This window comes from Dermacentor albipictus, chromosome 7 (genome assembly GCF_038994185.2).
Source record: "Dermacentor albipictus isolate Rhodes 1998 colony chromosome 7, USDA_Dalb.pri_finalv2, whole genome shotgun sequence".
Taxonomy (NCBI): Eukaryota; Metazoa; Arthropoda; class Arachnida; order Ixodida; family Ixodidae; genus Dermacentor; species Dermacentor albipictus.
Window position 1 is genome coordinate 137,052,734 of NC_091827.1, and position 12,433 is coordinate 137,065,166.

A 12,433-nucleotide genomic window follows, 5' to 3' on the forward strand; every position below is an offset into this window, starting at 1 on the left:
GTTGATAGTCGGCGTTCGTGTTGTCCACTTCTCTACTCTTGTGTCCTGTCTGCACGCCTCACTTCTATTTTGCATAATGAATCCTTACCAACTAGCTCAGCTTTCTGTCATTCTAAGCACACAGGTAATCAATGTTTGTAACGAATTCCATGTTCCCACTCATATTGTCCACGACTGTACTGCTGAATGTAATACAGGTTATAACAGCTGGAGTGCAACCATTAGTTTTATACTGATCAATATTTTGTGTCATAATGAACTCACCTGCGGATTGAAATCTGCAATTATGAATGGTACAAGATCTTCAGGCACAGGGTATTCAAGAGTGACCTTACATCTCTGTGAGCAGTCCATTCATAGGCTGTGTTCCAATATTCACCATAGATGGCAAAGTAGAGCACTGAACAGACAGCAGCCATAATAAGTCTCGTTCCAATTGTAACAGAGCTGTCAAATAAGACAGCTTCGCGAAGACGGTATCAAAGTCGTAAGCGATGCAAACTGCTCTGTTATCCAAACAAAATGGTGGCTGAGCAGACGGCTTGGAAACTTAACAGGAAGGCTGTCTGCACACAAGAAATAGTCGCACTTTCCGGTGTAATGGAAAGTGCGACCTAATGTATTGCTTATGCCTAATGTAAGCTACATAGTGTTATTTATAGGTTCGCACATGCGAAGTGTTCAAATACAGCCATAATATGTGGTTTTATTAGCTTTTTCTTGTTGCCACGAGGTTGTATCATGTTCCAGAGTATTCCAGATGTTTTCGGATGCATTCTATTACTTGGGCTCGAAGCTATCTCTTTTAGCTGTCCACGTGGATAGTCTCCAATGCTTTCCAACATTGGAACACATTCAGAATGTAGCTTCCCTTCGTAGTGCATAAACGTGGAGGGTCATTGACTTGAAAGGGCCCTCTCTGCTAGGGGCGGGGCAGTGGGCCGAGAGACACAGCACCATCCAGCATCCCTGGGTGGCCTGTCGGAGCTGCTATGCGTGGCAGGCCTGGAGAGGCTGGAGCTGCGTGGCGCCCATGGCTTGGCTCTCCTCCCATTGACCATGCCGGCGCACAACCTGGCCCAGCGGTGCCAGAATCTGCGAGCACTGGTGAGGGAAGCCATCTGACAGCCTGTGCTGTCATATTGTGTTTTGGCTGTGTTTTTTTTTTTCTCTTTTGCCATCGTGTTTTTACGTTTAACAGTACTGCTACAATAATACCCACTGCATGTGTGTAGTATTTTGAGTAATGAATGATGGCAAAGCCCAGGGAGATGTGGTATTGAGCTAGTTTGCTAACAGTGTTGCCGAGATATAAGCTTTGGCACAACTAGACATAGGGTCATACTGACATTCTCTGGCCAATGCCAGGTAGTCTGACTCAAGGTTCAGTGAGCACAAGAGCAAATGTGGCAATTATTAGTGTTGCGCTGCTAGCGCCACCTACTGCTGCGAGCAGAAGAGGGAGTGACGAGAGCAGGGCTGGGGAGTTTGGATGGGGCAATAAACAGCTTGTTTTGTGTTCGCTGTAAGCTCGGGTCACGGTTCCACTTCTTCCGGCTACATGCGACAAACTGGCGATGAAGGTGCACCGAACTGCATGAACAACCATGCCTACTTTTGGTAGGATTGAAGCGTTCGAGGGAAAAGGCGACACTTGGCCTGCTTACATGCATTTAAGAGTTCTTCAAAGCCAACGACGTTGTGCCAGCAAAGAAAAGGTCAATATTTTTTAACTGCTGCGGGCCTCGTACCTATGCACTACTTCGCAACCTTTTTAAGCCGGAAACGCCCCAAGGTACAACGCTCGACCAGATACTGGCTGTACTTGGCAGGCACTACGCCCCCACCCCATCCATCGTTGTGCAACAGTTTCGCTTCAATTCAAGGGGGCGTTCCAAAGAAGAAGCAGTCAGCGACTTTGTTGCAGCCCTGAAGTGTTCGTCTGAACACTGCAATTATGGAACCGAACTCAACAACATGCTGAGAGACCGAATAGTATAACCAACGCAGCGGTTCAGACGCGGCTACTCGAGAGTTCTGACCTCACATTTGAGGACACAGTGAAAACTGCCCTGGTGATGGAAGCCGCTAAAAAGGATGCCGGTGAACTGTGTCAGACCACTGCAAGTAGTTTACCGGGTTTTCCTACTCACCGGGTAGCGTCTGCGACTAAGAGCATAGCGTGTTGCCACTGCAGTGACAGAAGTCATTTAGTGTTGCAATGTAGACACAGCAAGTCGCAATGTCACTACTGTAAGAAAGTGGGGCACTTGACGGTCATCTGCAACTCGCGGAAGGCCAACACATTTGCGAAGGAAAACACATCTGTTGTGAGGACTGTTCCAACACAATCAACACGTACCGCATAGGTAAACACTGTTGACGACACCAACGTACTTCATGTTCCTCGCGGCGCTGACGTTTTTGACATGTGGCACCTGGTCGTCTGCAACTCGCGGAAGGCCAACACATTTGCGAAGGAAAACACATCTGCTGTGAGGAATGTTCCAACACGATCAACATATACCGCATAGGTAAACACTGTTGACGACACCAACGTGCTTCATGTTCCTCGCGGCGCTGACGTTTTTGACATGTGGCACCTAAGCGGTGAGCTGACTGTGCGGCCCTTCCTCGTCACTGTGGAAATGTTTGGGAAGCCGTTTCCGATGGAGTTAAACACCGGTGCAAGCGTCTCTGTAATGCCAGTAGACAAGTTTCAGCGGGCCTTTCCAGAAGTGAGTCTAGAACATTAAAACGCATTTTTACGCAGGTTTAATGGGGAGCTTGAGCAAGTCAAGTGCAAGGCAAACATTTGCAACGGATACACAAGCGAACGGGTACGAACAGGTCCTTTTGTTGTACCTCACGAACGGCACTGCTCCAACGTTGCTCGGGCGCAACTGGTTCCAAGCTTTGGGCATTGGCGTCGAAGGATTCAAACAGATTAACCAAGTTCATGATGTCAGCGAACTTATTGCTCATTTTCCTGAAGTGTCTGCAGAGGGCATTGGCACGTTCAAGGGATTTTCCGCCAAAATTCTTGTGCCTCCAGATGCAGTGCTGAAATTCTGCAAACTGCGCCCACTTCCGTTCACGTTGGTGGACCTCATAACACAGCTAGGAGATCCCGAGGTTGCAGTGTGAGAACATTCTCGTTTCTGTGAAGACAGTCAAATGGGCAGCACTGATTGTGCCAGTTCAGAAAAAGAATGGCACAATAAGAATTTGCGGGGATTTTAAGCAGTCAATGCTGTGTCACTCATGGAAACCTACCCAGTTCCGCGGGCTGAAGAGCTGTGGGCAGCCATGTCGGGAGGTCAGAAGTTTACCAAACTTGACCTGCGAGGCGCCTACCAGCAGATATTTTTGGATGTAAAAAGCCGGGAATTTGTGACCATCAACACACACATGGATCTCTTCCAGTATACACGCTTACCTTTGGTGTCTCTGCTGCACCTGCTATCTTTCAGCGAGGGATGGAAAATCTGCTTCGTGGTGTGCCGAAAACAGCTGTGTACTTTGACGATATTGTTATTGCAGGCATCAATGACAAAGACCACTTGGTGAATCTGACGATTGTCTTGCAGAAACTTTGGGAAGTGGGCCTTAGGTTGAAGCTGGAGAAGTGCGTTTTCTTCGCTCCCGAAGTGGAATATTTGGGCCACATTATGTGCAAGCAAAGTCTAAAGCCCAACCCCGAGAAGGTAGAGGCCATCATCAATGCACCAGAGCCACAGAATGTGAAGGAGCTTCAAAGCTATCTTGGTCTGCTTAATTTCTACAGGCAGTTTTTGTCAAACATCTCAACGAGACTATGTCCTTTGCATCAGCTGCTTCTTGAGGGGGAAAAGTGGAGCTGGGGGAAAGAGCAACAGCAAGCATTCATCACAAGTAAAAAGCTCTTGTCAGATGCACCTGTTCTGGTCCGCTACTGTTCTGAGAAACCACTTGTGCTCAGTTGCGATGCATCACCCTATGGTGTTGGTGCAGTCTTGGCACAGACCGAAGCAGATGGAACCGAAAGACCTGTAGCTTTTGCTTCACATACTATGCTTGCTGCTGAGCAGAACTATAGTCAAACTGACAAGGAAGGTCTTGCTTTGGTGCTTGGTGTCCACAAATTTCATCACTACCTGTGGGAAAGGCCGTTCACCGCTGTAACAGACCGCCAGCCGTTGCTAGGACTCTGGCTCAAGTCGAGCTGTGCCAAGCCAGGCATCACCGAGAGTCTTCAGGCGGGCACTCACACTATCAAGCTATCAATTCAAGCTCGTCTACAAGCCAGGCAGTATGCTAGGCCATGCTGATGGACTCAGCCGGCTACCTCTTCCCGCAACTGAGGTTCATGACTCTACGCCTGCCAATGTCTTCATGTTGGAACAAGCATACCCTGATGTCCTGTCACCTGCAGTCGTAAGACATGCTACAGCAAGGGATCCCATGCTGTCACAAGTGGCTGAGGCTGCCCTGACTGGGAGTCCTTTTCCGGAAGGAGGAGACTGAGGCCCTTATGCTATGAGGACCAATGAACTTAGTCTGCATGAAGGATGCCGCTTGTGGGGAGCCCGTGTCATAATTCCGAAGTCCCTGCAATCCCAAGTACTTAAGGTTTTGCATGCTGGCCACCCTGGAATTGAGAAATCAAAGATGATTGCTAGGTCCCATGTGTGGTGGCCTGGAATCGACAATGACATGACGAACCAGGTGCAGAACTGTCCTGTTTGCCAAGCGCACCAGAAGTCTGGCTGGAGGATACCAGTTATGCCATGGCCATTTCCTGACAAGCCATGGTCCAGGATCCATGTTTATTTTATCCACCATCACGAGGAAGTGATGGTGGATGCTTTTTCCAAGTGGGTAGAAGTTCATCCTGTTCCATCACCATCTGCAGAGGCCACGATCTCTGTGTTCAGGACTGCCTTTTCTTAACATGTCGGAACATGTCTTAACATGTCGTCATTGTCGGAAACAATGATGCCAGGCAACATTGTTTCCGACAATGAGCCCGAATTCACCAGCAGCCAGTACGCTGATTTCCTGAACAGGAATGGCATCCGTCGCATGCTGGTGCCTCCATATCACCCTGCTTCCAACGGGGCTGCAGAGTGGGTAGTACAGACTGTCAAAGATAAACTGAAGAAAAGCACACCGGGTGAATTCAGGACACAAGTGGCCAGGGTGCTCTTCCACTACGCCTCATAAAGTAACAGGCTGTGCACCGTGCGAGTTGCTCATGGGAAGAAGAATCAAGACACCCCTGGATGTCATGTGCCCAAGTCTTCTATCATTTGTTCAAATGAAGCAGGTAAAGCAAAAACTGCATGCAGACAAGGGTTGCCACAGTGCGCCAATAATGAACTCGGGTGCCCCAGTGTTTACCAGCAACTTCCGATCAGGTCCACAATGGGTACCTGCTTCTGTTAGCGGACCTGCGAGCTGCGCTTCATCTGAGGTTGTATTACAAGATGGAACTGTGTGGCACAGACATGGGGATCACATTCGCCCGAACCTTGTACAGCCACCACCATCTGCAAACACTGTGCCTCTAGATCAGCCATCTGAGCAACAAGCAACAGAGCCTGTGGAGCCTGCAGGAGCTGCTGCTGAGCCAGAACAGGCACAAAGTCAGCCACACAACAGAACTGGGCTGCCAGCAGCAGTTGTCCTGTCGGGAGAAAGCTCTGTTGCACTGCGAAAAGGTGCCCGCACAGGACACCCTGTAAACCGGTATTCTCCATGTCAAGAACTAAAGGGGGAGGAGTGTGGCAATTGTTAGTGTTGTGCTGCTAGCGCCACCGGCTACTAGCGCCACCTACTGCTGTGAGCAGAAGAGGGAGTGACGAGAGCAAAGCTAGGGAGTTTGGATGTGGCAATAAACATTTTGTTTTGTGTTCGCTGTAAGCTCGCGTCTCGACTCCACTTCTTCCGGCTACATGGGATTTACCTAGCGTGTGATGACCTAGCATTGGGGGTTCCTTGGAAGAGCTATGGCACTTGATGCGATCTCATCTGTCTCCTGCGTACTTGCAGTCTCTGGTGACCGTGCAGAACATGACCCCAGCTGTGGTGTTCCTTGTCAGCCTCCTGCATGGTCTAGAAGAGCTGCACTTGGGTGACTGCATCAACTGGTCTGAAATGGTGGGCTTAAAAGAATAATGTCTTTCTTAGCATGCTCCAGAGAGAGCCAAAGGAATTGCTCGAGTCACTTTACTTTATTTCCTTAACAACCCTGTTCAGTGTATTACATAAACATGTACTTAGGTAAAAGCAGGTGGCTGCAGTGAAATTCAATCGAAACAGGTTCCAAAAATTCTGAGTGACATGATGGCGGTAACATTGCAAGGAAAGTTGTTTCAGTCCTTAGTTCCCAAGGAAACAATGAAGCTTGAAATGTGACGGTTTGTGTGCGAGGATGAGCAACTTGCATTTGATGGCTGGTGCGGTGTTATGTTTGTGAAGAACATGGAATAGTGTAAGGAGGGTGGTTAAGTGAGCTGTAAAAGAATTTCTGATAGAAAGAGAGCATGGAAATACGGCAACGAAAAAAAAAAGGTGTCAAGCCACATTCTGCGTTTAACAATGAATGCTGATGTCATACGAATAGGAAGAATGAATGAATGCAGTCACGTGATTCAGTACCGATTTGAGCGCATTGAAGGTATATGACAAAAGAAAGCCATACGCCAACCAAATAAAACTTTAAAAAGCAAGCTGTTTCGACTTCCATGTGGTAGCCTTGCTCACAGTGGGGCAAATTTAGTAGAATTGCCTGTTTAAGTAAGTTTTAGCATGTGACGCAAGCACCACATGTAAGACAGGGCGAGGGTTCCTTCGTTTCGATTGAGCCTTTGTCTTGTTGATTGTATCTCGAAGGACCCCAGGTAGAAGTGCGACTTCCAGTTTCTTTCCTGGCTAACTATACTAGAGTTCACCCAGTCTATATAGTGCTTAGTCGTTGCTGCATGCTCTGCCAAAGCATTTGACACCACTCTTTTCTTGTGCACATTATTATGGTGCTGGTGCAGCTGCTGTTTAAAGTCTCCCTAATATATTGCAATCCACACTGGAGATCTTGTATAAACACTGCCATTCTTTTCGTAGCTTCACTTGCAAGTGCATGCCTCAGTTTGCACACAAGAGCCACCTCAACGGCTTCGTGACGACTCTGAGATCGTCATTGTACCTGCTGACATGGCCACAGTTTCTCCTGGATACGTCCGTCTTCAAAAGAAAAATGCTGGATCTGCTTGAGGACCAGGACACTTCCATCTGGCTCACCTTGGGCCCTACCTTGAGGGCACAGAAGGAACTGCAGAGACCCCTAGCAGATGTGTCCCACTTTGTTTCTCCTGAGCACAGTTCCCTCAATCAGTCACTTCTTTGACACAACGGTGTGTACCCTCTGCACTTTATGGCTTACCGAAGATACATAAACTGGATGTCCCTCTGCTGTCCATATTGGACTTTACAGATTAATTAATCGTTAACGCCTCACATTGGGCACTCACGGGAAGATTACAAATGAAGCTGTGCAGGGTGATATGGCCTGGACAAGTTTTGAAGTGAGTGAAGCTCGCAGTAAAATTAATTATGAAGAACGAATGAGCAATATGGAAGAAAATAAGTGGGCTGGGAGAGAGTTCAGGTATTTGTACAGGAATAACATTGATTCACAGTGGAGGAAAAGAAATAGGAAGCTTAACAGCAAGTATGCGGCCTGTATGGTGAGCAATGCAACAACAAGGAACGTCAAGCGGAAAATCATAGAGGCTGAGATAATCTCATGGGTGGCTGCAATGGAAAAGAAACCTGCCATGAGTAACTACTTAAGAGGAAAAAACGAAATCAGGAAAGAAACAATTTATCATAACTCAGAGGGAAGCTCATTACCTTTTGAGGCGAGATCAGGATGCATTAGAACACGCACTTATAAAGCGAGATTCAACATGGAAGAAGGATGTGCTTGCTGTGGCAAATCTTGGGAAATGATGGAGTATCTTTTATTAGAATGTGAAGGTGTCTGCCCAGCAGTTGATTTAGGCACCTCTGACCTCCTGAGCCTTTGGGTTGAGTAAGAGCAGGGGGAAAGTAAACATGTCCACAATAGAGATTAGTTAGAGGCGATTGCAAGATTGGTGGAAGTAGGGAAATGACAAACAACAGTGGCGTACAAAAGCACAATGCGCAGTAGGGGATCAGAAAATTTGGTTGTGGGAGTTCATAGTCTTTCTTTTTGTTTTTTTAATGTTTAACCTAGGTAGGACATTAAGCAGTATAATAGCAAGAGCTTGGTGGTGCAACCCACCGCCTCATTCCAAAGGGGACACTCATAACATCCATCCAGAGTGGTGGATTCACCGCTGCAGCTGCTTTTTGGTCAGGTGGCGTAGACGATTCGAGCATCCTGCGACATCGCATGGAAGTTGAATTCTCTGCTGCTTGCAGTTTGTGCGTGTTTCATGAGCCAGCAAAACCAGTGCAGCATTACACAATAACGAAACTACGGAAACATGAAAGTGTTGGCTGTGCGCAGTCGAGTGTAAACAAAACCTTTCGTCCACCCATGTCATTTCAATTAGTTCTTTTTTCCAAAAATGAAATAGAACTGGACAAGCAGCATTTTATTTCATCTTACAATTCAATACTAAGATGCTCTTTGCATCGACTGGTTAAGTACTAGTGACAGAAGTTAACTGAGGAGTGCTTTCGTCATTGGGAAAGTGCTTGAATGTCTTGGGGGAGTCTCTAACCATGTCCTGCATTTACTTCAATTTCTCTATTATTAAGGCTCTAATCCCGATAATATTGACGCCTTAAATATTCTCGAGCACTAATCCATCATTCTAGCTTGATTTATTAAAGTGGAAAGTTGGGCGAGTTGGTGTACATTCATAATGGGAACAGCACGAACAAGACGACGACGTAGTGAAAAGACACAGGACGAGCGCTGACTCACGACTACGTTTACTGAAACACACATCAGGTATAATTGTGGCTTCCTTGATTGACCACATGATCACCTGTGTCGCTTATATACCTGATGCGTGTTTCAGCAAACGTAGTTGTGAGTCAGCACTCGTCCTGTGTCCTTTCATTCTAGCTTGACTTAACATTTGCCTTTAGTGTCCCTTTAAGGGGCAACGTGGCAATGAAAACATTTTTTTATTATTATTGATGGGAATAAATTGATGAAATTTGGCATGCAGGGTGACTTATGCTGATATCATAACTGAAGTTAGTTCTGTGCTATTTATTATAGTTTTCGAGTTACAATTCATAGCCTGTAATGTAAGTTATTTATTTATTTATTCATTTATTTATTTATTTACAAATACTGCAATCCCGTTACCGGTTTTTTGCAGGATGGGGATACATCATTATGACATGATTAGCAGGGCTAACAAAAGAAAAATTACATGTGCTAGTAAAAAGACAATACAGATATCATGAAATAAAAGATACGCTTCGAGTACAACTGAATCAATGCATCTACTGCAAGTGCAAATGTAACAGAGCGAAAAATAAGGAAATTACACAATATGGGACATAAACAAATTCAGGAATGGCTGCAACACCACATCGTTGGACAGCTGATTCCATTCATTTACGACCCTGGGAAAAAATGAGTATTCAAAGCAGTTTTCATTTAATTAATTCATTAAGTAAATTATTTTCCCTGAGTTAATTAATTCATTACACGTAAGTTTGCCAGGATTTTTACATCTGCATGTTCACAAAGGCCCATTCTATTCAATAAAGCTATTAGTTTATTTTTTAAATGCCAAAATGAGCACAAGAATAGCTTTTTAGCTTTCCTATGCATATTGTCTTACTAACAACTTCTGCAAAAAAAAAAACAATTTTTTTTATGAGCTGCAGTTAAAAATGAACAGCCTTATTACACTGATCAATGTTCCAGGATCTTAGTGTAAAAGACAGAATAATTTTGTCTTCATTCATTGTGAACTGGCACTGTGATGACTGAAAGCAACTGCATAAGAAATGAAAGCTGAGAAAACGTAGCTCAAAGCATCATTTGTTGTAAACATTCAAATCTTTACTTTTACTTTGAGCACCTAAAACCCGCCTGAGATGCAGTCCTTTGCCTATGAGGACACATCTACTTTACATTTTGATGTCGTTTTTTTGCATTCTTGCAGCACTTTTGTGCACCTTAGTTGCCGTTTTGATCATTGTGGAACCATCCATCATGCAGAGGCAGATGACTGGGCATTCAAAACTTCCGCTCTTGTCTCTCATTGCACAACCTTTTTATTAGTGAGAGTTGGAGCTGAAATCCGCAGTTGAATATTCAACGCGACTTCTCCTCCGCCGATGTCGCGTTGCCGTCACGACCACACGCGGACGCGCCGTCACCATCGCTCGCGAATGCGCCTTCACCCTCACTCGAGGATGCACCTTCGCCATCGCTCGCAATGTTCTGTGGTCGCATACTGCACGCGGGCACATTTTCCCAGTCGCCCATGTGTGCCAGTCGTGCCTCGTCAACAAGCTCGGCGGCATACGCTTCTACGAGTAGTTTTCTCCCTCTTTTCCACGCCTTTCGTGGTCTTCCGCACATGTGGGCCGTTCGGAACTTGATTTTTTGGGGGCTCATGACGGAAAAGGTGCATAAGCTGCTATGATCGTCATCATGTTGATCGGAACGCACAGCTTGCTGCTGCACAAATGCGTGCGACAGAGGTTCGTCAGCAATTCAAATCTACAATAGCCAATAGGAACTCGCTCTGTGCCCCACAAAACTGCTGCGCCCAATCGCAATGCCGCATTTGCCTTTTTTCGCTTGCGTTTGCTGGTTTATTTTTTGGTGGAGAAATGCGTCGCTCGGCTATCTGTAACCCTGATCTCTCCTCTTGACGATGATACCAAGATGGCGGCACTGCATCAACGGATAGCCGGGCGATCCAGGGTGTGATGGGGCCTTTTGAAGCCAAATTTTTTTCATTGTTTTTGATGACAGCACTCTAGGAAAGTGCCGTTTCCTCTATTTCTACTGTGTATTTTGGTATAATGTTTGACTACGTGGTAAATAAAGTCTCAGGATCGCGAAAAAATTAATAAATCAGAAAATTGAAAATTTTCACAATTTCACTGTGTCGCCCCTGAGATGAAGGCAAGCGTGGACACTTATGGTAATTTCATGCTTCTAAATAAAATGTGAGTCAGCAGAAGGTTATGTTCACCCGCATGAGTCTGCAGCGACTGTGGGTATTTATTGATCTCATATGTGTCCTGTTAAATTTACATTTCACACTTTGAGAGCCGGAAGGCTGTGATTTAATGATCCTCACTCTGTATGCGGCGTTTGTTTTGTGATATGTGTCCAAAATTAACGGGTCATTCACACTACTTTCCTCTGTTATCTCGCTTGCGATAAATATGCATAACATTGTGTTGTCCTTTCAGAGCATAGCAGTGTGGGAAGTGTTAGGTTATGTTAAACTGTTAGGTTTAGCATCCAGAAGCTGAAAAGTGGACAATGAGGTACACTGTGGTGGAGGCCTCTGTATTTATTTTCGTGTTCTTGACTGCGCACCCCAAGCATGGTACATGAGCATTTTTTGCGTTAAATCTCTTTGAGTGCAGCAGCTGTGGCCAGGAATCGAACCCAAGGCCTCGTGCTGAGCAACGCAGCGCTGCATAGCTACCGAGTAAAGGTACATCCTCACTTGCGGAAATAAGTGCGCGCAAGGCGGCGTGCCTAGAGATGCGCACCACGAAAGGCGCTTTCGCGGCAAGCATTTTCTGCCGCAGAAGGATGGGTCCCAAACCCATTTCTTTTGCAGTGCCGCGTTTCCGCAAACCCAAGCGAGCCAATCACAGGTGCCAAAGTCATCACGTGGGCGGTGAGGTCATTGTTCTCGCCGCAACAACGCCGGAGTTCCTGCAGTATGCGCAGGAATTCTCGCGGGCTCCCAAGTCATCTCGAGAGAGGGCGAGAACTCTCGCCTGCCCACCACTACTCGCAACCACAAACATGCAGGGATGTGTCCTTCGAAACACGGCACATGTTTTTAAGCACGCCGCCTTGGGATCGCTTATTTCCACAAGTGAGGACGTACCTTAATCGGACCAAATGTGAAATGAAAGCAATGAGCTCCAATATGAGTCTGTTGATACAACTCACTTTCTGCTAACCTTTTTCTTAATTTTTTTTTATTGCTCATGTTTATAACTCTCAAACAGTATATCTCTACTTCCTGATCTCACGAAAAAATTAAGCGCCTGGGACTGACAAGCACTGCTTACATGTGCGGACTCTTGTCTATTTTGCATTCTTACGATCGCTTGAAAGAATCAGCTGCAGCTTCTCACTTCACTCCCTTTCTCCGCCGCCTTCTGCGGCCAACACACTCCCATTTTTTAACATTTAGACTTTTGTCATCATATTCTATACTCATCCACTTAG

The 12,433-nt window shown here is 46.0% G+C and overlaps 1 protein-coding gene across 7 annotated transcripts in view; it reads left to right on the top strand.

The window, feature by feature from the left end:
* LOC135897804 (uncharacterized) overlaps positions 1-12,433 on the top strand; it is a 419,017-nt gene that overhangs the window by 324,656 nt on the left and 81,928 nt on the right. For 6 of the 7 annotated variants that reach the window (XM_065426504.2, XM_065426507.2, XM_065426509.2 and 3 more), the window contains 2 exons: positions 927-1,107; positions 6,034-6,141. In XM_065426504.2, the coding sequence (XP_065282576.2) occupies positions 927-1,107; positions 6,034-6,141 (289 nt within the window). Of the gene's footprint in view, positions 1-926; positions 1,108-6,033; positions 6,142-7,104; positions 7,376-12,433 lie in introns of those variants that run through there. The other variant, XM_065426510.2, reaches the window with a different exon arrangement.